Genomic DNA, 27145 nt, shown 5'->3' on the forward strand with positions numbered 1-27145 from the left:
CATATACAGATACATATAAAACCATTTGTGTTATATGTCTGTGCTTTTTTCTTTTTCGCTAAAAGTTCAAGATACCAGTTGTGAATCATTCCACATGCTTACTCAGCAACACGTTATATTTATGTGTTGCTTTGTTAAACGATCACAAAACAAAACCAAATTGTATATCGTTTGCAGATTTGTTCATGGTTGCGTCTACATACATTTTAAGTTAAATGCACGTAGTTGTACGTTTTCATGTTCAGTTAAATCTAACTTATTTGTCATTATCCATCACAGTTATAAGATAAAAAATGCATAAGACGCATTGCATTACTTTTACAATTAACAAGTAACTAATTGAATTAAAGAGCAAAGGCCTCAGCACTTCTTATCAATATACGATATATTCATCTTTAAATTGATGTGGCTGATTGAAAGATGTTCCACGTGTAACATGGCACATACACACATCTGTCAAATACTTACTGAAACAAGTAGTTTATTCAACAGTATTATATGAAATCAAATGTCGGAAAGAACAATTCTTAACTCTGAGATGGAATTGCCTTTGCAACGTTAAGCAAAGAGAAGCCTAAGTGTAACATATTCAAGAAAGCTAAATTAATGAGCCTTTATATATGAGAGTACCACACAATAATTACATATAATGCACGCTAAAATCTTTCAATAATCTTGAAGGGACGACATACCATACAATCTTTGCATATCCTACTTAATTGATTGACTATTCCATATGCTTATGAAACGCATTCATTTGCCGCTAGACCTTTAAAGAAAACAACAAAAGTACCAGTTATACTTTATTCCGTTTCAATAGACGTTACCGCCATTTTACATCAAAACTGAAATGGCAATTTAACATGTTCAATACCAACGGTAACTCGTGTAATTTCCATTATGAATTTAACACTTTACAATACGGTGTAATAAAATTAACGGTACCAATTTTCTTGCACCAGATGCGCATTTCGACAATACATGTCTCTTCAGTGATGCTCGTAGCCAAAATATTTGAAATCCAAAACTTATATAAAAGATGAAGAGCTATAATCCAAAAGGTCCAAAAAGTATAGCCAAATCCGTGAAAGGAATCAGAGCTTTGCATGAGGGAGATACATTCCTTAATTTATAATAATTTCTATCATTTTGTAACAGCAAATTTTAATAACACAAACAATCCGTATTTTCATGCCAGTACCGAAGTACTGGCTACTGGGCTGGTGATACCCTCGGGGACTAATAGTCCACCAGCAGAGGCATCGACCCAGTGGTAGTAATAAAATTAACGGTACCAATTTTCTTGCACCAGATGCGCATTTCGACAATACATGTCTCTTCAGTGATGCTCGTAGCCAAAATACTTGAAATCAAAAATATAAAAGATGAAGAGCAAAAATCCAAAAGGTCCAAAATGTATAGCCAAATCCGTGAAAGGAATCAGAGCTTTGCATGAGGGAGATACATTCCTTAATTTATAATTTGTAAACTAGACTATAAGTTCACAATTTAACTGTTTATTACATTAATTAAACAAAGAAATCCATCATATTCGCGATCATCTTTAATGAATCATCGACTTTCAAAAGGAAGGAACTGAATAGTGGAGTGACAAGTCATGAAAAAGTCGTTTATATAAAGAATTTAATGGACCGAAATATCTCACGGCTGAAAATTCACCTAAAAACTAGTGAATTAATAAAATTATTTGTTATTTTTTGTATACCCTTTCAAAGTTTATTTCTTTATGTTTTATGCCTCTAAACGCAAGTAGAGGGATGGCATTACACTGTAAACAATTGGTAAAAATTCACATTCGCATTCCTAAATAGTTGTTCATTAATTTTAAGCATTCTCAATCCTACATTTTTGCTTCTGAAATATGTATCAAAAACTTGTATGAGAAATGTTTTGTAAAAGTTCGAAAACATATTGATAAATTTTGTTTAGAAATTATGTCTATCTGATATGGAAATTTGCATTGTAACCAATTACCTCTCTCTATGTTGAGGGGGCAATTAACACGCTGCTGTTTTTGTTATTCTCATTGTAATTATTCCTTTTTTTGTTAATCCCACGATGCAGACACCGTTAACAAATTGTATCAATATTTATAATAATTTGGATATCTTAACAGGATCTGCTTACCCTTCCGGAGCACCTAAGATCACCCCTAGTTTTTGGTGGGGTTCGTGTTGTTAATTCTTTAGTTTTCTATGTTGTGTCATGTGTACTATTGTTTGTCTGTTTGTCTTTTTCATTTTTAGCCATGGCGTTGTCAGTTTATTTTAGATTTCTGAGTTTGACTGTCCCTTTTGGTATCTTTCGTCCCTCTTTTTTAACACGGCTGTCTGTGATATATCGTTTACATGGCATATTTTTTAACCGCTTGTAGGGCTGAATATGAATGTATACTAGTAGTTTGGTGTTAAAGATTTATTATTTAATACGTTTCAAACCAAAATATGGCATAGCTAGCTCAACAGACTGTAAAGCTCCGTTACTCCAATATGAAAAAGAACGAACATTAAAAGCGTTTGAAACCACAAAGACATCATCACTGACTGATGGTTTTGTCATTGCCCTTTCAACTATCGGAAATATATATCCTGGCCTCCATGTCTGCCATGCACCACCGTATGGATAATTCTTCCAAACCATCCAAGCAGCATTTGTGGGTCGTGGTATAGTGTTGATAGGAATTTGATATATATCAGACAAATACTTCTTTGTTACTTGATCAAGTTCAGTTCCATTTTCAGAAGTTTCGTTTCCATTCAATCTGTTCAATAATTCCGCCCAGTAAGATACACTTGTATCTGCGTACATAACCTGCAGTACAGACTTGGGGGAATTAAGACTTGATGTACCAAAATCGTACGTTTTTCTAAACGGAGTGTCTGATCTTATATAGTCAGAATAAACCGGAGATTTCCTCCACCAGAGAGAATCATAACTGAAATAAAGCTTTGCTGCGGGAATATCTTTTACTGCTTTGGTCAAATATTCTCTAATACGAGGTTGGTAAAGACCCTGCCAGTCCAGTTTTTCGAGTGACAATCTATTGGTTGCAAGGATGACTTTCTTTGCACACTTTTTAATTGTGCATTTTGACTGAAATGAAAACAGAAACTTTTCTTTATGAATAATACAAAACGATGTTTCAAATGTTTATAATATATTATACAAAATATAACCATCTACCAATTAATAGTGGTTGTACATATAATGCTTTGATATTGGCCTGATATTTCTGTTTTGATATGAATTGTGGCTGTCTTAATAGTTATCAAAGGTACAAGGCATATAATTTAATAACTCAGACGCGCGATTCGAATTAATAAGACTGATCACTGATGCTCATATTAAAATAGTAAAAAGTTGAACCACAATTGGTGGGTTGAACCTGGTTTTGTGGCTAACCAAACCTTACAATGTTAAACATACCGCAAAAATGACAACACTTCATGACAATAAGTCAATATAAATAAATGCAGAAATGCTGAAGAGAGATAAATACATATTAAGCAAACAATATACTAGTCTATTTAAAAATGCTAACCACAGAATAACAACGAATACCTGAAGTAAATTTACACCACTACTCAAAACAGCATAATAGAATAACGAATAAATCAACGCCACAAAAAATGACGTCACAGGTAAATTTAAAACAATTAGATATAAATCGAGGTTAGGTTTGTTTTTATGTTATTTGATGTATTTTATAACAATTACAAAACATATTATATTGAAATGAGTTACTAAATCTGATGCAAGGCTAAGTGTGCATATGGCATGTACACTATCATTTACATTTGCATCTAAAGACTGTACTATATATAAACAAGAAAAAAATCACCCAATAATACAAAACATAAACTATAAAGAATTATCTTTCGGGTGATGTAAAGCTAGGGCTAAAACCAAGTTTAATCCACAATTTTCATCTGAAAATTTGTGTACTAAGTCTTCCTGTCGTTATGTTGGTTGTTTTTGATGGATTGTTTGATTTAATCAAATTGTGCGGGATACCTACTTTTTAAATTTATCTGTTTGTTAATGTATTTGTTTTTGGACATAAGATATATCTGTATGAGCAAAGGATAATGATAGTTCTCATCTTTTATAATCTCAGATTCTCTTGGCAATTGTTTTTCTCACAAATTATACTCTATACATCGTGCATGAAATGTGAAAGATAACAAAGGGATGTTTTAACATATTAGCCGACAATAAACTTTTTGTCGTAAAGTTGTCTCATTGGCATTCATACTACATCTTCTTATTTTATATTGAAAACGAAAAGAAAAAAGTAAATAACAAAATACAGAACACCGAAGAAAAGTTCAAATCAAACAAATATAAAACAGCTGTCATATTCCTGGCTTGGTACAGGAATACAGTATATAAAAAAATGGCGGATTAACGATAGTTGTATATCTAGGTAAACCTCTCACCTGTATGATAGTCTGATAAACTTCATTATAATGGTAACAATGGGTTAACAAAACAAACAGACAAATAGAAATATAAAAAAAGGAAAAAGATTCAAACACAGCGAAAGTACAAACAACAGTCAATAGAACAGAACACAAAATGAAAACTATGAAGACTAAGCAAACGTAATCTTCTTTAAAATGTTCATTTAACAAAATATAGGAAGAAGTGGTATGAGTGCCAATGAGACAAATCTCGATCCAAGTAACCATTTATAAAAGTAAACCATTATAGGTCAAGGAACGGCCTTTAACGCGGAGCCTTGGCTCACACCGAACAGCAAGCTATAAAGGGCCCCAAAAAATACTAGTGTAAAACCATTCAAACTGAAAAACAAATGGTCTAATTTATATAAAAACAAGAAACGAGAAACAAGTATGAACTACATAAACAGACGTCAACTAATAGCTTATTTCTAAGTGGACTACCAACAATTTTAGATTTAAAAAAAGAAGCAACTACAAAATATATCTCTACATAGCTATATCGTAGGTATTCAAAGCATATACATTTTTGGAACAAATTAAGGATTTGTATCATATGTAAATGTATGTCAAAACAAAAATACCAAATTCCAAGGAAAACTTATAAAATTAAACATATCAATCAACGAAACAATTCGCCGTTTCAGAATCTAATGCATCCTGGGTAATATTTTCAAAAGTGTACACCAAAACGTCGCGATTGGTTAAAAATGTCATAAACAATGGAAATTCAACAAATGACGTGACGTTATTTTTATTATGGGGTACGAACAATGAAACTACCCATAGTCCTTTAGATTCTGAAACAGCCAATTGAAAACGAACTGCCATATTCCTGACTAGTGCATGAAAGAAGAAAATGATGGGTAATCACTGGTTGTTTACGCTTAAATTATTTGTTATTATCAAAATTACAGCCATGACATAAATTACCGTTGTATCCCTGCTATTGGAAAACGTAGGTTCGAAAAATAAGTTGTAATATCCGTCTCGTCTTTTCCTGATGGCCTTGAGGTCATGATTATACTTGATAGAATGCCTTCAACAAATAGCAATATTTTATTTAATTATGTTTGACATAATATGCAATTATGAGAGAAGATATGACGTATTGCCGATATAATCAGCCTATTTAATTTTGTCATATATTTAATTATTTGATAGTACATATTAGTTTTAGTATGTCCTTAAACATAAACATTTGTCAGGAAAATTGAAAGTATAAGATAGTTATTACCAATGTTATTTCAACTGATCGGGCGGAGCTTATGTTTTAATTTGCATAAGGACAATCTATTTGAAAATGTGTGTGATAAGGATGATTGCCGTTATAATTATTATTGAATTCTAATCACTAATCAGTGTCATCAAAGGCATATACAAAAGAACTGAGTGTATGGTATGGGACGAATAATTGGACACTTCATTGATGAGCTTATCCCAAAACTCCTGTCTATAGATGGACTGGTCTTCAATGAGTGAACTTCTTAAACTCCGCCCAGTCAAGTGAAATAAATCTAGTAATACTCAGATAAGAATGTGAACTTAACTATTCGACTTCTTTTTTGATAGGCACGAGTCTTCCTTTAGTTCAGATTAAAAATAATTCGATCTGCTTGTCATTACTACATGTAAACTGTTTGTGGTGTGAGTTAACGATATTATCATAAAAATATATCAAAACATTTTAACCGGCTACGCCAGTGTTAAATTAGATAACGAATCTTCTGTATCAATTAAAAACGGTGTTTTTTGATAGAACCGAATATTTGCTATATGAAATTAGTTGATCAGGTTTTTTTAATCACATGCACGTTTCACGGTAGAAAAATGTGTGTTCAAACAATAACCTCATGATTTATTTAATATATTTATTTTTCATAGGGAACAACACCCCCTCTTAAAAACAATCGCTGTATAGAATACATGTGCAAATAGATCTCACCTTTTACCTGCATGTAAAAATCGTCGAAGTAATTCATTAGGAATAGAAGAAAATCCCGTTGCCACAGTCAAAACTTCCTCACTTTCTGTAGACGGTGGTGCTGTTTGACTGCAAGTGAGGCACTATTTTCCGTTAATAATGTAAAAAATGCAGTAGTTTCTTTGATGTACTTTTGTGCCTCAGCGCTTAAATATTTATGAAACAAAGACTCGACACTGGAAAAAAAAATGTTTGGACCTTAGAATTAAGCAATATCTCAGTTCCGTAGAAAACTGTTCTTACCATTAGTGTAATCCAGCAAAAAGTGTCTAATCAAACTATATTGGAATATATATATATATTAAGATTGTCAATTAGCTGAAAACAAAATCATAGAAAATTCTCCTTTTATATACACACGTCGAATATTTGTTTTGGAAAATATATGACTGAAAAATTAGCGCCTATTAAAACGAGAATGTTTCTGTTTAGATTTGCATGCTAAGGAAACATTCAAATCAATTTCCAACATGGTTTCTAATGACAATAACACTATATTCATGCGCCAGGAGCGCTTTTCTAGAGTATCCTTCATCAGTTGTCATACATTGTAATACTGGAACCAAGATCGATGAAAGTCAGGGATGTTGAACACCTTAGCACACGATCACTTTTACAAAACGATACTAACATATAGCCAAATTCATACAGGATAAACCTTGCCTGAGGGAGCATGCATATTGTTTTTCTTCTTACCTCCTAATTTTTCATCGAGGAATATAAGTATATAGATGCTATCCCATTTGTCTGATAATATACAAATATTAAAATGTGGTATGGTCGTCAATGTGACAGTAACATAAAAAAGGCAACAATAGTATACCGTTGTTCGATAGTCATACGTGGATTAAGCGCTCGAAAAATTTCGGGCTACAAACTAAAAACGCTGGAAAACTATAATAGAAATACAACGGAACAACGGACAATGAACAGCAGCAAAATCCAATACCAACTAACACATAAACTGTCTAATGTGAGTTCATTTATTTTCGTTGGTACCAATTTTCGTAGATTGTAGAAAACTTGTATTTTGTCGATACTTGATTTCGCGGTTATGCCAAAGTCTACATACAGGCTGTGGTTCTCATATACCCACGAAAACCACAAAAATCGGAATCTAACGAATGATAATGAATCCACAGTATTTGACGTCAACTGCCATATTCCTGACTTTGTACAGGACATCTATGAAAAATGGTAGGTTGAACCTGGTTTTATGGCAATGAGATTTCAAATTACGTCGATGTAACTAATCATATCTAGTCGTACGCCATTCACGATCCTCGATATAGTATAGAAAAAAACATTGAAGTAATGTCATGACGCTGTATTCTTCTACCTCTCTACTCATTTAATGTATGCGTTGATTGAGAAGCATAACAATTAAATGTTTAAGAAGACTCTTGATGATGAATCAACACAAGAATTTAGAGTGGATTTAATAGACCAACCAAGAATACAGAAGTGCAGACATGATTATCTTTGACAATCTCAGTGAGAAAAAAGATAAGTATTCTAGATGTGCTCTTTTGTCTTTTAATTTTTCGATTCTGTAAACCAACTTATTTTCCCCACTGTTCAATATTGATCAAAACATAATGCACCCAGACTTCCTTTATAAATGTGGAGAAACACGTAGAGTATATACATCAAACATAAAACAAATTTTCAACAAACGAACAATCGACGACAGTAGACATCACATATCAAAATATACAAATATTTAAGACATACATGATTATTGCGTAGATAATGGGTCATATACGCATAAAGCTTTTTTGTAGAGTCGGTATATGCAATACAAGTACAAACATACGCTCTGAAGAGCTTTTCCAACCGACAGAGCAGCAAATTAAACAAAACATACATATCAAGTGGCACATAAATTAAACATATAAATCAAGAGTTCATACCAGAACTACATTGATTAAAGCACATTTTTTTTTAATGAGGAAGTACTCAATGCAAAAATGTACCTTTAAATCCCCTATAAACACGAGAAAAAGAGGCATTACATTTCAATTATGACATAACATTTTAAATCTGAAATAAGTTAAAATGTAGATTAAGCTTTCAAGTAACAGTCACGTACATAAAGAACCCTTGCAGTTATGATGCATTTATCATGTTTATTTATCACTTAGCTAACGTTCGACCTTAAAGTAAAGCTCAATAGTCGTCTCAAAATGAAGATGATAGAAACATTCCGAAAAATCTAGAAAATGTAATCATATGAATATAATATTGAAATCGTATATCAAATCGATAGATCGTGAAATTCAATAATGCCAAACAATTTATAAACAGTAATTTACGATAAAAAGCCTATGTCTTCATTATTTATCATTAACAGCGCGTAAAAATACTTCACACGGGATCATACTGTTTGCATGTTAATATACAATGCCTTTCGAATTTTGTATTAATTTCTTTTATCCGGTTTAAAGTGCGTATGATAAACATATTTTGTTTTGCAATCTGAATACAAATATGATCGCTAATTCCTTCCATATTAAATGAATTCTAATCAACGTCATTCAACTTCATAATAAACACATACCTTTGTTTATACATGAGTACTCCACTCATATCTCTGACGAAAAACTTTTTATAAGTTTCTGGAACATTGGTTGTAAGCACATCGGTGTAATTCCTGAACACCTCCCTTATTTGAACGATAAAACATAAGAAACATTATTTTCATTTGTATGAAGTAAGGAGTTATTATTAGCAAGAAACCAGTTAGATATTCTTTTAAGTATATCCCTATGCGCGTAAATGTCATGAAAACTACAACTGCATATATATCAACTAATCACAGACATCTGGATTCGGATTTTGAACACATGATTCGTCTACGCCAGAAGCACCAGTGACACTCGAATGAAATAAGTTATAAGAGTCAATCTCACATTACTCAAGGTGTTGTCTGCTAATCTTTCGTTAAACCTTTTATTGAGATCGTAACCACATGCTCATACATTTTCAACTTGGATTTTCTCTAGACATTGCTATCTTTTTTATCCTAGCTTTCCCTTTTTTTTGTCCTTTGTTGAGTAAATCAATACTCTTGTTTTTGTAAACTTTAATCTATAAATTTGTCACCTTTATTAATGAATCACTCGTTTTGCCCAAATTGAAGATGAAAAACACTTTCTTTGTAATTGTTGTTTTTACTCTAATATCAGACATGAATTATATGCCTTAAATGTTGATTTTGAGTATTTAGTTATCAAAAGTACCAGGATTATAATTTTATACGCCAGACGCGCGTTTCCTCTACATAAGACTCATCAGTGACGCTCAGATCAAAATAGTTAAAAAGCCAAATTAATACAAAGTTGAAGAGCATTGAGGATCCAAAATTCCAAAAAGTTGTGCAAAATACGGCTAAGGTAATCTACTCCTGGGGTAAGAAAATCCTTAGTTTTTCGAAAAATTCAAGGTTTTGTAAACAGAAAATTTATAAAAATATTTATGCGATTTGAAAAACTTCGTCATCTTATGTGTAATGAGAATATGGTTTCTCTTTTATTAAGTTTCCTTTATTGTATGTTTTATCGACGAAAACATGTCATCTAGAAATTATATATGTGGTTTTTTTTTATTTTTATTTACGATATACTTTTTAAATGTAACAAAGTTGTCCTTTTATGTATTTATTAGATGTTTGATTTAATGATAGTGTCTCATCGGTCGTTTTCGGCTGGCATCCTTTTACTAAATGTAAGTTCCTTATGACTTTATGTGTATATATGTATATATATATATAGATACTGTAATGGATGGTGACACTTTAATGAAATAAATCTTATCTTATCTTATCTTATCTTATCTAAATCAATTTTTATTTGTGATTACTTTAATCGCAATAGAAAACATTGTTGCATGTGATCCTAGTTTGTTTCATTCGCGAAAATATTTTTCTACAGTCATTAACAGTTTAAGTTTATCAACTCATTCAGCTTTGCTCGTCCCTTACTCCTAATAATAATATTCCATTGAACTTAGAACATAGAACCCTAATTTTGTCCAATTTTTAAGATTTTCTATCATTTTTCCAAATCTTTGTCTTTATACTTATATAATATAATTTTGGATGTAAAGCGTCTTCTGATTGGCTGACGTTGTTTTGTTTATAAGCTCATAGACATAAATTTTGTCATGTGACCATGACGTCATCGACGTTTTTTCATTTTTTACTCCTGTTTAACATGGAATTTAGAATTAAATTATAAGAAATGACTGAAATATTTTGTCTTTGTATTCGAAATAACATGAAAAATGTGGTGCACACTTTAAAATAATCCGCTACACGGCTTATTCAGTGTGCACCACATTTTTGATGTTATTTCTCCATAGACAGAAAAATTATTTACATTCATTCCTTAATTGTTAAAAAATATACCATGTTAGTTGGCTAACTGTTTTCCTCTCGTTGGGTTGCAGTCTGTAGGGAGTTTTATTGCCACCTAATTCGTCATAACGCAAATGGACTCCCCGTACATAGACAGTGGTGTCAGGTGATGGTCCAGAACCTAGATCGAATCTTTTGAACGGAAGTCCTAACTGTTGTATGGTGTCATGTAGTAATGCATGTGCTAAGCAATATATAAATAAACAGACTATGAAATTAAAAATCATAAAGTTTAGAATCAAGTTGTTATGAAAAGCGTGATTATATAATCAAAATGATATGTGTATATATTATATGAATCAAACATCATGGAAAGTTAGCTTATTTTGTTTGTTCCTTAACTAATGCTCTTCTGACTTATAGTATCAATTTTCAGTTTTTAGATTTTAATGAATTTCACCTAAGTTCATCTTTAACATGTTTGTGACATAAAGACGAGACAGTTCTATTTTGTTACCATTGACAACGTGCTATTTTGTTTAAATAAATACTTATTTCTTCATATATCAAAAGTGTTAAACTTACATCTCCGTAAATATCTCATCCCACCCAACTCAACACTTATATCCGGGATATCCGGGAACTGTACTGTGTACAACCTTCCTCCAACCCGGTCTGAATATTCGTATATAGATATTCGTTTATTTTGATGTCGTAATCGCCATGCAGCATACGTACCGGCTATTCCGGCACCAATTATGGCTATGTCGTCACATTGGGGTTCTTAAATGATTATATTAATTTGAATAATTAATACTTTGTATGCAATGTGATTGACAGTGAGGTATGATGACTACTATTACTAGTAACCAAATGTTTTTAGAGGAGAATATATTATAAAATATCAAAAGGCTATCAATTTGACACCATGATAAGATGTTTGAATATTGTATCCAATCAGTGGTAACATAACTACAGTCAATATGACCTTGTCATAAGCTTCAGTACTTGTCCTTGTTTTCTATCATATTTTTTTCAATTTATTTTTTTCCTATCGATCAGACCGTTGTTTTTTGTTTGCTTTTTTCAAATTTAGAAATTTTCTGTACGCACATTCTCTCAAATGGTAGGCAATTAAACAAAGGAAACCTTACCTTCAGTACTTCCCCTGCCACGATCATTCTTTAAAATGTGTTTTTTATATCCTAAACAAACTGGTTGAAATATCAGAATTATTATAACTAACTGCAGTATAACAGATCGGAGAGACGTTGTTTTCATCGTCTCGAGGTTAATGCAGACTCGATTATGAGCTTTGAAAAATTTTATTGTCACAATGTAAAAGAGGAGATGACGTACGATTGCTAAAAATACAACTCCAATTTCGGTGCATATTGTGTGTTATAAGAACTTCGCTTTAAACAAATCACATCAATAAGAAAATCACGTGTTCAGAGAGAAAAAAACAAAAGTTCAGTATCCGTATAACAGAATTACAGTGTATTTAATGTTGACGATGTTCACATTAAATACACTGTAATAAATAGTCTTAAGTTTGTGTTAAATGCTATTTTAATGTAGAATTTAAACGGTTTATAGTTGTATTACATATAGAATTATGTGTGACAGTTGTGTTTTTGCTATCGATATAGTTTAAGTAACAAATATGACTTTAACTAAGTTTCTGGGCTCAAGGTTATTGGAATTTTCTCAGAATTTCCTACCTGTGTTTAGTTTTATCTCCTTTCGTTAATTATAAATTTAGGTCCACATATGCTCAAAATCTTTCATATTCTTAGCTGATTTTACCGTCAAACCGAAAGTAGGTCTTAGCTCTTGCAGAAGCGCGAATTTTCAGTAAGTTAATTTCATTGGTCTATTGATAGCTATGTCAATCAGAGCATGATAAAAATTATTCGTAGTCTTCGAGTAGATAGTTATTTTATATCCTAAAAGCTATGTCCATTTAAGTTTTTTTTTTAAAGTCATACTTTTCTACTACTAGTACATAAGTCTGTATATGTCTTATATGCATTTGTACATGTCTAAAGGCGACAAGTATGTTACCGAGGGAAGTGAATTCAATTCTAGTTTTTGATACAATCTACTTAGTTTAGTACCAGAGAGGATTGTTTCAATCCAATATATTGGTATTTAAACTTGCGCAATTTTGTGGTTTATATAGAGTCTCTTTTTTTTGTTAGATAAGGTTTTGTGAAGACGATATTATAGATACTACCGGTTAGTCAATTGTCACACGAAATCTGGTTTCAAGTTAGATAAATAATATAAATAAGTATAATTTGTTTGATTATATACTGATCACTTTTTATATTTTGTTATAATAAAAAAAAAAATCTTTGTTTTTCAAAGCCTATACAAACATCTGAGATATTCGAATCATTGTTTTGTCCATCGTTAAGCATGCGTGAAACGTCAAACGTAAGATTTAAAATCGTATCCTCTAAAAGGGGGCCGAAAAATACCAGAGGGACAGTCAAACTCATAGATCGAAAAAAAAACTGACAACGCCATGGCTAAAATAAAAAGACAAACAGGCAAACAATAGTACAGAAGACACAACATAAAAAACTACAGACTAAGCAACACAAACCCCACCAAAAACTGGGGGTGATCTCATGTGCTCTGGACGGGTAAGCAGATCTCTAATTAAGCCCTTTTGCAACTACCAAATTTGCGATTATAAACTTGGTATAGAAAACATTGAACACAGAAACTTTATCTTAGTCATTTGTTGTTACTGTCAACTGTTTAATTTGATTGGTCGATAAAGGTTTAACAGACAGGACACAGGTACTGTTACCCTGTCGTCGCATCCGGTTGTTTTTAATTTGCACTTCTTGCGATTTCCGTAGTTTTATGGTGTTACCGTGATGTGTCCTTCTAATGGAGTTACGAAATTTGATCATCGGTTAACTACTGTAGCATACATATTTTAATGCAATTTAACACTAACAAATTTTTTTAGGAAAACATAAAAGGGTACCGTAATGTGATTTAATCATAAGATTGCTCTTTCATTTTGAGCTAAATGTGAACTAAAACAACGTCGATTTCTTCTTTCAGTCAGATATTTATTACGCGTAATGCCTTCATCTAACTCAGTCATGTCTTATGTCCATAAAAGTTCGCTCTGTTTTATAGAAACCATCCTACTTAATCAGTTTTTATCGAACCGTTTCAACACGTGCTTTTTTTTTCAAGCATAATAAAATCATTTCCAATAATACATTATTTATTCTAAAACCATTTGTTGGCATGATAAAGGTTAAGTTTTTCTCATATATTTTATGATGGTATGATTCTAAACCCCTAACGTGAGGGATTGTACTTGATTTTCATATAACAAAGACATAATCTTTTAATCAGTTTAAGTGATGTCTGGAGCTGGCAAATCAGTAACTGCTTATAGTCTTTTGTTGATATATGTATCATGTAACAAGACTAACAAAGACCAGAAGCTCCTGACTTGCGACAGGGGCAAACATGCGGCAGGATTAAACATGTTTTAGTGAACACATTAGTGTTGTATTATTTTAATTTTAGTTTCTTGTGTACAATTTGGAAATTAGTATGGCGTTCATTATCACTGGACTAGTATATATTTGTTCAGGGGCCAGCTGAAGGACGCCTCCGGGTGCGGGAATTTCTCGCTACATTGAAAACCTGTTGGTGACCCTCTGCTGTTGTTTTTTATTTGGTCGGGTTGTTGTCTCTTTGACACATTCCCCATTTCCATTCTCAATTTTATTTAGTGATCTCAACCCCCTCCCCCTAATACATCTAGCCAATATACATATTTATATATAACTACATGTATCGTTTCTAATTATGAATATAACGAGAATGTGGTTAGATTCACAATGAGACAACTATCCACCAGAGTTGTAAATGATGTAGATGTAAGCAATTTTCGGTAGGCGAAAAGTAATGCATATTAATTTAAACATTGTTACGGAAGGATTTAGATCGACAGTACTTTTTAAACATACGTTAAAAAAGAAAGAAAACTCATTTATTTTTTTGCTGGAGTTTAAAATTTTGAAAACAAATGAATTGTTTCATTATTATACGCTTTTTATATATAAATAAAATAAATAAATAAAAAACAGTTTTGTTAAGGTTAATCTTGGGTGAAAAGGTATAAAAGACATGATAATTGAATATACAATGTGTCGTAACAATCATAGGGAAATGTGGGAGCAAAAAAAAATTAAAAAATTGAGAAATTAAATGTTATAGAAAAAATACCGTACTCCAATGTAAATTTAAAGAGGGGAGACCTTCGTAAAATCTGACAACACCAAACGCTTGACTACATCAAATAACAAAACAATCGGAAATCAACTTTCATATTCCCGACTCGGTATAGAACATGCATTTCCAAATAATTGGCCACTAAACCTAATTTAATAGCAACCAAAAAGACATAATTGGTTAAATAGACAATTATTCGGATATTGTGAAAGTCCTCACAAACTATACATACATGTAGACAATTGAATATTTGACCAACCAGACCAACAAAATTATTAGTGTTTTATCAGCCTTTATTTTACCGTATATATGTTTTTGATGCTTTTTGCAGTCCTTGGTAGAATGAAAATGTTTTAAATACTGACATCTTACACTCATCATTAATTTATGGAATATTTGAAACACAGTTGTTTTCTTTTTAGAGCTAAATTCAATAATTATAAGCCAGGTATCTTTAATGAGTGTTTTGTTTTTACATGAACACATTTCTAAAGGATTATTAAATGCGCCAAAACAACATATACATTGATATGTTGTAAAACTTATTTTTCATTATAAATTAATAACCATGTAAATTTAAGGCCGTAGGTGAAAACGAATCAATACATTAAGAAAATAGACATTGGTATATTTGTATTTAAAAACTGTTATTCATTACATGTAGTCTATTATGTGACAATAAGATAAAAAGAAAAGAAGATTTGGATAGGTAATACGTATTCGTTTTAGCAATCGATTCTTTTCCTATCATTTATTTGAAGTTCATAGCAGGCCAAGTTATTCATTTTTAGAATCCCCTCTGCCTAACGAAATCTAATGGTCGTCTCCTCACTGAAAGCTAATAAAAGTATGAATCATCCAATTCCTCTGCCCATCTGAAATATGAAGCTATGCAAATAGTTGAGGGCGTTGCCGCAACCATCAGATTGCATTTTGTATAATGCCCCGCATTCTGTGACTTGCATCGAATGCGATTTACAAAAAAAAAACATCTGAAAAGCCCTCTATTTAAACTTTGTCAGTGTGCTTTCAACTTCAAACGAAAAAGCCACCGCTAGCTTCAGCCATTTTTCAAAGCTGTTTCAATCTGATTAAAATTCTGATCCATAATAACTCGCATGCTGGTATATATAACACATATTATGATTACGTAGTCAGAGATCTATATTTCAATTATATTAATGTTGTTTGCAAGTGTTTGTAAAATACATCGATGCTGCACATAACCCTCTTTCAGTCGATCATTTTTAATTTCATGCCAGTTTGTGCTTTATAATTCATTTTCAGAACACTTGCTATAAGTAAGCTTAAGTCAGGTGGAGTGATAAATCTGTTTTAACTGTTATTTCTTTAATAGTAACCATTCCCCTTTTTCCTTTGAAATTTTAACTTTGACGTTTGACCTTAATGTAAGAAAATTGTGACCTTGGTAGACAAAGACGACAGCAACATTTCTATGAGGCTTGTTCTCCTCTTTCCAATGATATGAATTACGGCCGTGTGTTATTACGATAACCCAAATCGATCAAATTCGTTGACAGGATACACTAATATTTGTCATTATCTATCACAGTTATTTTTTTTTATCTTTATCTATCACAGTTATTAATGGATACAAGTTTGCATAAGACGTATTGCCTTACTTTTACAATACAATTTACACTTAATTAATTGAATTAAAGATCAAATGTTAAAACGCTTCTTAACTTAGATTAATCCATTTTCAATGTCTGTAATTGACGTCTCACATTGAACTACACACACATATCTGTGAAATATTTACAGAACATAGCAAATTGTCCAATATGAAAGCAAACGTCGGGAAGAATAACTACATTCACAGTTTATATATTACACTACATTCCATAAAGAACATCCACAAAATATTGGTAATATTAGGCAGACGTATATTTATCACGAAGACAAAGTAATGTCATAGCTTATTTTGTATGTGCTATACCATACCTATGAGTAGATTCCTCAGTGATTCTTGTATATTCATAATTGCCTCTTGATCGCAAATATTGCAGTATAATGATTACAATCAAGGTACTGCCTTTAAAAAACGCAAAGAGGGTAAAAATCATCATTTTGAGACAATAAATACATATAGTACTGACAGGTTTGGTCATGTTAATGTAATGTGGGTCTCTGTTTTGCAGGTAATGTTTACTTTCAAATTTCTCCCTATCTATCATATATAGTTCTCAAGATATTGAATATATGAAAACTGTTCAATTTGATAACAAGAAATCACAACTTCAAACCGCCTTCTTAATTTATTGATCGTGATTAAATGCATGTTGAACGTCTTAAAGTTAAATTTAAATCAAGTATCATATGATCAATGATCCATATATTAGGTTATGGTCAGATAAACACCACCAGTGGTACATGTACACCAAACAATCATTTCACACAACAAATATAGGTAGTATTTCGCGTATAATATATCAGACACAGACAAAATCACGATAATCTATAAAAAAAAAAACAATAAACCATGAAATTGAGGTTTATGCGAGATGCACCCGTAAGAGAGATATGTTCAGAATACAATCATTCAAATTCAGAATGATACAGTTGTTTTCCACTTGTTCCTTTTCCGTTTATCCATACACCAAATATAAATGACATATTGTGTATAGTTAATGAGTTAAACCCACATGAACTTAACATTGACCAATGAATCATGTGAATGAGGCCAAGGTCAGATTAACTTTGCTAAACAAATATGCACGCCTTGCAATCATTTAATCATACCTTATGCTTTAAATATCTGATAAATGAACCATACAATGTTGGTCAAGGTCAGATGAACCTTATCAGACAGACATGTGTACATCTTGCAATCATTTCTTACACCACACATTGTCGACATATCGCTAATAGTATTCAAAAACCAGACCACACAAAAAGAGCTAACATCGACCAATGATCCATTTAAAGAGGGTAATGGTCAGATAAATCATCCCAGTATATAATCCATTAAAAAGATACCAAGACCTTGTAGATAAATATTCCGTATCACCTGCATAAATAATACATGATGGTCTTGAGATGTAGATTCTAGGTATTGACGTTGTTTGTTATCTTAATTCCGTTTTGTAGTGTTCTTTTTATTTGCCTTTTTATATTTTTAACTTTTACGGTTAGTCCATTTTTTCTGAAATCATTTTGGCATGGCCCACTATTTAGACATCCCGCTATTGGGCTATTCTGCAATGGTACTAGTATTTTGCACTGGTACTTGTCTCAGAAATATTGTTTTTCTGTATACCTTAATATAACACAAGGTAATTAACTCGCATTTTAGAAAAACATTGATCTTATTTCAATTTATACGTAAAGTCAAGAGAGAGTCTGAATGACAATGACGTATTTGGAAAATTTATGACTAAAATAGGAAACTAGTAACTTATTAGACATACCACAAATAACACTTGTTTGATTTTTTTTCGCTGTATCTTATACAATTTTACTAACTGGGTGATATGTTTTATTCAGACAAAAACTAACAGTTTTTTCTGAAACAATTTTTATAATTAATCAATTACTGCGAGACTTTTATTTCCAATTTTGCGTTGGCAGACGAAATAATTACGATTGACATACTTGGGTAGGATTGCTGCAGATGACATGGATGATTCCGACAACAAAAGTAGGCGTGTAATACACCTTTGTGTAGATAAATCAGTTTAGATATACGACATAACAAGTTTTAGTGAAGTTGACAGCCGAGAAATCGTCATATAACGGAATTTCCGCCTGACATGTTTCTAAAATGCGAGTTAAGTACCTTGTGTTACATTAAGGTATATAGGAACAAATTTTTCTGAGACAAGTGCCTGTGTATTTTTGTCTTCATTTTCGCTCATGTGCTTTCTCTATAGAGCGTCTATATCCCATATTGTTTTTCGTTGTTGCCATAGTTGTTTGTTTCAATAGTGATTAAGGTTATAATACAAAGTTATTTTTTGGGACTGTCATACAATTGAGAGGTTAAGCTAGCTATAACAGCAGATTTAACCCACTATATTTTTACATAAGAAAAGACATGTACATTGTACCAGGTCAGGAATATGGCAGTTGTTTTCCATTCGTTTTATGCGTTTGAACTTTTGATTTGATAAGAGACTTTCCGTTTTTAATTTACATTGTAGTTAAGAAGTTAAGTTATTTGACTTTTTTCATAATTAATTAAACTGCTGCTTTTAGCATCTTTGAGTAAATGAAGTCAGTCACGTGAAACATGCCAGAAAGACATGTTTCCCTTACCATAATGTCGCACACCAATTACACTTCACCTATTTTAGTATCTGAGAAACAAACCTTATTATGAAATTCGAATCTCGATCACTGATCCATATAAAATTTGTAGGGGTTCCGAGGAACCCAGTGTCCCCCTACTTCTGCTGTTAGTCACAGGTTCAACAAAAATTGGGGGGAAAATTATTAAACATTTTGATCTAGATAGTATCTTTTGATTGTAAGAAGCTATTGTTCAAATTTGATAAAAATGCAGGATGGTTTCGGAATATAATAAATGTTTTTAAAACTTTAACTGCAGACTGTATGTAATGTGGACACGAAGAAAAATTAAGTTCATTTAAAAGTATTATTCGAAAAAACAGGAAATAGTTTTTTACAAAACTTCCTTCTAGATACTAGCTTTTGATGATAAACAAGCTGCTGTCCAGGTTTGGTACAAATCCTGGATAGATTAAGAAGGTAATTAAAATTTTGAAAACTACAGAGTGAATACAATTTTAACTTGCAGAAAAACTGTTAAATCCATTAATGAGTAAAATACGGATAAACAGGATTTTTTTTACAAAATTTATTTCTATATACTATCTAGTGCTTATAAACATGCTTCTGTTCAAATTTTATAAATCCATGATGGTTGAAGAATGTTATTTAAATTTGAACATTTTTAACCACAAAGTAAATATTTGTGGACGCTGCCAGAATGTAGACAAAAGTCACAGGCTCGACAAAAATGATTTCAAGGTCCATCGAAGCCTTTCTGATAGACACAAAGACCTTGCAAGGATCACATTATCCAAACTAAGAGAGGAATTTTCAATTATTCCATGGTGGCCTATACGTAAATCATATTTTGGTGAACCCCCAAGGGTGACTGGGGAATAGAAATATGGTCACTTGGTCTTCTCCCGACCAGCAGTAAAACGCTTGCTGAAGTGGGGCGTCCGTTTGGCTGTGCGGGATGTATCAAGTTCGCAGTCACGTCCGGTCTAAATGGGGACGTTAAATCCGATGTCTCGGGTAAAGAGAGTGCCACGCTCTTTGCACGTTAAGAACCCTTGCAACAACTCTTTGAGGAGTCCGTATGTGGCCTGTTGCAAGGCAAAATTTCTGTCCCTATCCAATATACTCTCATTTTCCAGTGGCAGTCAAAATTTCACCGACCATCATCCCATATGGCCTCTATTGTGACAAGACCTACCTATTGTATTTATTGTGAACTTGTTCTCGTCCTGAATATGCATGAAATATTTGCCACTGGACGTTAAGCAACCAACAATCAATCAATCAATATTTTGGTGATTGTTTTGGCTTATGAAAGATTTTCCCTATCAACTTTAGAGCGATACAATATTCAATCTTAGTATATATGATTAGATTTTGACTTTAAAAAATGCAAAACTGTTAAAAATCATCATTTTAAGGCATAGCATCAATCAAATAGGTATTACCTGCCAAATTAATGTTTGGTGGATCGAATCAGTTCAAATGGTTCATCATTGTTTCTCTTTCAATGTTTGCACTCTCTTCCCTTTAAGGAAGTTCGCTTGTTATGTTTTTAGAATTTTTGTCAGATTTTCGGAATCCTCTGGTTTTATGCATTTAAATGCCTTAAAATGTTTAGTCCATTGACATCTTTTTTTCTTTTTATAAATCTTTTACATGTATCATTATAAGCCACCTGTAAAAGTCTTATAAAACCGTTGTTATTTTTTAATAGTTTTTGAGAACCCAAACTTGTCAATGACAAAGATATGAAAAATCAAGAGAGAACATTTTCCCTCCAAAATTTCAATGGCTTATATCTCAAAAACAAGCATATTGACATTTATGTTATTTTTGCTCTACTGGTTCCTTTATTAATCCCCTATCAATATATACTAGTGTTATGAAAATCTTGTTATTTTAAAACTGAGTAGAGAATTTCCGTAATAGCTAAATTCATGCGCAATTCATTTTCAGTGGAAGCGCTAAATTGAAGATCATAACTCGAAGAGTACGAATACAATGCGGTGTAATTATTCACTTGCAAGTGAAGAATTCATGAGATTTGTAAGATATTTTTGACAAAAACTGAATCGAATTGGCTGCTAAATGCAAATTATTATATCACTAAAATAATGATTGAACTAAACTAATTCATATCTTATTATTTTGTATATCTCGTAGCTAATGTCCCCTGTAAGAGTCACTTGACAACTCAGATTGACGTATAAATAGATCTTATTTTTGTGGTAATTTTTACTGTTTAAAACTTCTCTATATCAATATTATAGCTTTAAGTTTAGAACCAACCATTGAGAAATTGCAAATAATTAATTTTTCAGGAGCAATAACTGTCAGCTGTTTACTGAATATATTGAATACTGAAATACATCCCGTACAGAAATTGCTTACACAGGGCACAAGTTTCACATGTGAAGCACATGAGATGAGAGTAAGAATTATATGCAAATCAGAATGATCACATGTGACATGTGCAGTTTGATAGTTCATATGTGCCCAAAACATCTAACATAATGCTCTTAGTGCAATTCAAACCTCAGGTGAGCTTTTATCATAAATGTTAGTTTTAAGTTAGTTTTCTTTATTTTGAAAAGTTTGTCCATTCTGCTAACCATTTAAAACTAACGTAGATCATTGCTCATATGAGATTTATCAAAATGACATGCCAAGTCATGTACTTCTTGTAAATTCAGATTCAAAGAATCAATTTGTCGAGAGATGGAGATGAAAAAGTCATATTTTGTGCTATTTGACCTAAATGACATTGTTGGAATCGGATCAAATTAGTGTAGCTGAAGTCAATTATTTGTAAGTAATCATTTCCATTTCATCATGTTCATGTTCATTTTCATTTCAGATTTTGAAATATGTTACAATTTTAAGTCCTTTATGGGAGTATGCATGTTGCTTCAAATAAGAATTACATGTATATATATAATTCCTGTTTTAAGCTTTCTGAAATGCAGTACTCAATCAAAGACATTCATTATATCTTAAGTCAGGAACCCGATGTTCAGTAGTTTTCGTTTGTTGATGTGCTTCATGAATGTTTCTCGTTTCTCGTTTTTTATATAGATTAGACCCGATGGTTTCCTTGTTTGAATGGTCCTACACTATTAATTTTTCGGGCCCTTCGTAGCTTAATGTTCGGTGTGAGACAAGGCTCCGTGTTGAAGACCGTACTTTGACCGATAATGGTTTACCTTTATAGATTGTGACTTAGATGGAGAGTTGTCTTATTGGCACTCATATCACATCTTCTTATACTCTTTGTACGAGATAGTTTTGGTGGGGTTCATGTTGTTAGTCTTTAGTTTTCTATGGCGTGTCCTGTGTACTATTATTTGTCTTTTTGGATTTTTCTTTGTTAGATATGGCGCTGTCAGTTTATTTTCGATCTATGAGTTTGACTTTCCCTCAGGCATCTGCACCTTTTTTGACCTGCTGCTCTTCCTTTATATTCTCTTTCAGATTTGCTGTAAGGACTTTACTTTTTGAGATATTAGCCAAGAACTACATTTTATTCCTGTGTTATGTATTCAGCAACAGCTGGATAAAAGCTCTAAATTTCAAAGTTGAGGGAGACTTTGGTAATGTTTGTTACAGTAGTTTTAAAGGAACAAAATACAACGAATATTCAAAAAGACAGATGAACGGCCTGATTGCTAGTTCAGATAAAAATGGATTTTCAAGAATACATATATGTTAATAAACTGAAGACTAGACTAAATTACAATTATGCAAATAATATATTCTTTATATTTACAAAACATGTATAATTGCACCTACATTTACAATTCATAGGTTGATTATGATTCTAATGACAATACTGTTTACAGTTACAGTGAGCCTAACACAACCAATAATCGTTTAACTGTTAACAACACTGGGTGTAAGTAATTTTCATACAATTCTGGCAATGGTTAATATCTTTATGAATAACTGTTTTATCGCTCAATAAAATCTACAATTATAGGGCACTTTAAGGATGAATGGGACTATCTCATTAGAATGTATAGATATGGGATGAACGGTATATCAAGTTCTTTACAGAAAACATCACAAAGTATAAAAAGATTGCGTATAAAAAAAGAATATCATTCAATAAATAAAACCTTTATCTGTTTTTAACTCCAATAACTATAAAAAGTTATACACAATTCAACATGATGTCATTCAACACATTCTTCCTGGATTTCAAATATATATTGGGACTAAAAATGATACATGTATTAACAATTTGGAGTATTTTGACAGGTTAATACTTCAATAGTAAGTCGTCTGTCTGCCTTAATTAAGTTTGAGTTGGATTTGACCTTCTTATGAGTTGTGGTATTTGTTCTTCTTAAAATTTGTTAATTAGAAGTGATTAAAATAAGCCCCAATCCTTAACATTGACATTTTATACATGACCTATGACATTGTTAAGAATGAAAAATCATATAAATATTCAAATAGTTTTAGTTTTTAAAGCAAATTCACACCACTGGGCTTTCTTTAAAAAAGTGCTTTTTGTATTTAAAAAACCCCAGGTCAAGATATAACAAGAATGTGTCCAAAGTACACAGATGCCCCACTCGCACTATTATTTTACATGTTCAATGGACCGTGAAATTGGGTAATACATCTAATTTGGCATTAAATTAGAAAGATCAAACCATAGGGAACATGTGTACTAAGTTTCATTGAACTTGGACTTCAACTTCATCAAAAACTACCTTGACCAAAACATTAACCTGAAACTCACATTTTCATTTTCTTTGTTCAGTGGACCGTGAAATTGGGGTCAACAATTTAACTTGACTAAAATAAGAAAGATCATATCATAAGGAACATGTGTACTAAGTTTCAAGTTGATTGGACTTGATCAGCTTCATCAGAAACTACCTTGACCAAAAACTTTAACCTGAAAATCACACTTTCATTTTCTATGTTCAGTGGACCGTGAAATTGGGGTCAAAAGTTTAATTTGGCTGTAAAATTAGAAAGATCATATCATAGGGAACATGTGTACAAAGTTTGAAGTCGTTTGGACTTCAACTTCATCAAAAACTACCTTGACCAAAAACTTTAACCTGGAGCGGGACAGACGGATGGACGAACGGACAGACGAACGGACGCACAGACGAACAGACGCACAGACCAGAAAACATAATGCCCCTCTACTATCGTAGGTGGGGCATAAAAAAATAAGTAATAAACACAAATTTAACTACATCCATATTTAGCAAATTGTATACTGAGCGTTCATAAAAGGAGAAGAACATTTTATATACTGAGCAACATAAAAGGAGAAGAACATTTTATAACTACAAACTATAACTATAACTTGAAAATGATGCGTAGAACACGATATATTGCTTACAAAGACATTAATAATGACACACATAAAGTTGGTTAAAATATTTTGTTTTCTACAAGTAATACAGTTTACATTATAATATTCATAATATCTAATTCTAAACAGCAAGCTTATAAAATGTGTTTTACAAAAACAGTGATTGTATCTTTAGTTAAAAGATTTTTCAGAATAATTTATGGCACAAACAGAGCAATAAATTGCATATACTATAACACTCAAAATCTAAAAAAATTTCAAACAAAAACAAATCATAAAACAAATCTTAATAAACTGATACACATAAAACCATGAAATGCATTGACACATAAGTATTATGAATTATTTGAAAACAATTCTTTCTAAAAAATAATTCAAAACAAATTATGTTGAAATTCACTGAAGGCTCAACTTGTTTGACATGTGAAAAAAAAATCTAATCTTTACAGTAACGAGGCCAATTACCAATTTGATTCTGATATTACAAACTTTTAACATAAGTTGTTTCCCTTTGTATATTGTAGACTGGGTCCTAACTGATCAAAATAGCTGTTGCCCATACCCAGCATGATGAATTGAAAGTTATATACAGTTAATTTTACAGATTTTTAAAGGAAAATAACTACTGGTATTGATATTAAAAGTTTCTAACTTAACAAAAAGAAGTGTATTGACAAATTTTAAATTCTCAGATTAAAAAGATTAAACACATTATTCACAGATAAATTTGTCCTTTCAGTTGGCTCTTCGCTTCAATGTCTATGAAATGAAATGTCCCTTTTAACAGCTTAGGGAAATATCATTACAAAAAAAAAGAGATAAATTGTAAATTCTAGAATAAATGGCTCAATGTATACTCAAATTAGTGCAAAACAGTTACAATCATGCCATAACTTTAAATTATCTAAATAACTGTTGTTCAATAAAAATTACTCACCATCAAAAAGTATTTTAATTTCTTTTAAAGCTATTGTTGAATTACCTCCCTTTCCTAGTACATTTATATTTCTGAATTTCCATCAAAAACATGGATAGCTTAAAATGTACATTTAATATGGCCTTTACAATACTTTCTTTATCTTTTTCTTTTACCAAATTAACACAGTATTTTAAAAAACCACAACAAGAACCTGTTATAAATAATATCTTATTTCTTATCTTCGACATATTACTGTGTAAATTGTGTAATTAATGTAACGCTTTTATGAATATAGAAATGTGTAAAAAATTTGCTTAAACTTACATCAAAATTTAGACAGTAATATTAATTTAACTTTTGTTAAAATTCCATCTATTGATCCTGAAAAATTTTGAATAAAATTAATTAGATTTAGAAGAAAAGATAAAAAAAACAAGTGAAACTGCGAGCTACTGCTCACTGATGATACCCACGCCGCAAGTGGATAATATTAATAGTGTAAAAATATGCAAGTGTTCGGTAAACAGGAAGTTGTCAAGTGATGAATCTGAAAACGCATCACACGGTATAGCTGACTTATATAAATCCTGAAACCAAATTTCAGAAATCCTTGTATTGTAGTTCCTGAGAAAAATGTGACGAAAATTTTCAACTTGGCTATCAGTGTAAAATCATACAAGTGTTCGGTAAACAGGAAGTTGTCGAGTGATGAATCTGAAAACGCATCACACGGTATAGCTGACTTATATAAATCCTGAAACCAAATTTCAGAAATCCTTGTATTGTAGTTGCTGAGAAAAATGTGACGAAAATTTTCAACTTGGCTATCATGTGTAAAATCATACAAGTGTTCGGTAAACAGGAAGTTGTCAAGTGATGAATCTGAAAACGCATCACACGGTATGGCTAACATATATAAATGTTGATACCAAATTACAGAAAGGGTGGATGTGTAGTTCCTGAGAAAAATGTGACGAAAATTTTCAACTTGGCTATCATGTGTAAAATCATACAAGTGTTCGGTAAACAGGAAGTTGTCAAGTGATGAATCTGAAAACGCATCACACGGTATGGCTAACATATATAAATGTTGATACCAAATTAAAGAAAGGGTGGATGTGTAGTTCCTGAGAAAAATGTGACGAAAGTTTCATGGGACGGACTGACTGATGGACGGACGGACTGATGGACGGACTGACGGACGGACTGACGGACTGACAGACAGAGGTAAAACAGTATACCCCCCCCTTTTTTAAAGCGGGGGTATAATAAGGAAAAAAATTAACACAACATTCCAGTTTCAAAAATATTCTTGTTTCCTGCATGTTAGTAAAAAAGAATAGGTTGTTTTTAAAAAGTCCCAAAAAACCCATCTACCACAAAAGATGTATGTTCAGTGCCTTCTTTGTCATATTTAAAGGTTAGCATTATTATAAAACTCACACTTTTATTTCTAAACTTAAAGCCGTTCTAAATAATTTGCGTAGAATTTAATTAAGGTTATGCTTTT

The 27145-nt window shown here is 31.8% G+C and overlaps 1 protein-coding gene across 1 annotated transcript; it reads right to left on the minus strand.

Annotated features, from left to right (window-relative positions):
- Positions 1–2439: 2439 nt before the first annotated feature.
- LOC143050771 (aplysianin-A-like) lies at positions 2440–13955 on the minus strand. Its single transcript, XM_076223888.1, is given in 8 exon segments — positions 2440–3114; positions 5409–5523; positions 6430–6535; positions 6538–6644; positions 9029–9133; positions 10877–11069; positions 11411–11608; positions 13928–13955. Coding segments are annotated over 8 exon segments (1527 nt in total).
- Positions 13956–27145: the final 13190 nt, after the last annotated feature.

Source organism: Mytilus galloprovincialis, chromosome 11 (assembly GCF_965363235.1).
Source record: "Mytilus galloprovincialis chromosome 11, xbMytGall1.hap1.1, whole genome shotgun sequence".
Classification (NCBI taxonomy): Eukaryota; Metazoa; Mollusca; class Bivalvia; order Mytilida; family Mytilidae; genus Mytilus; species Mytilus galloprovincialis.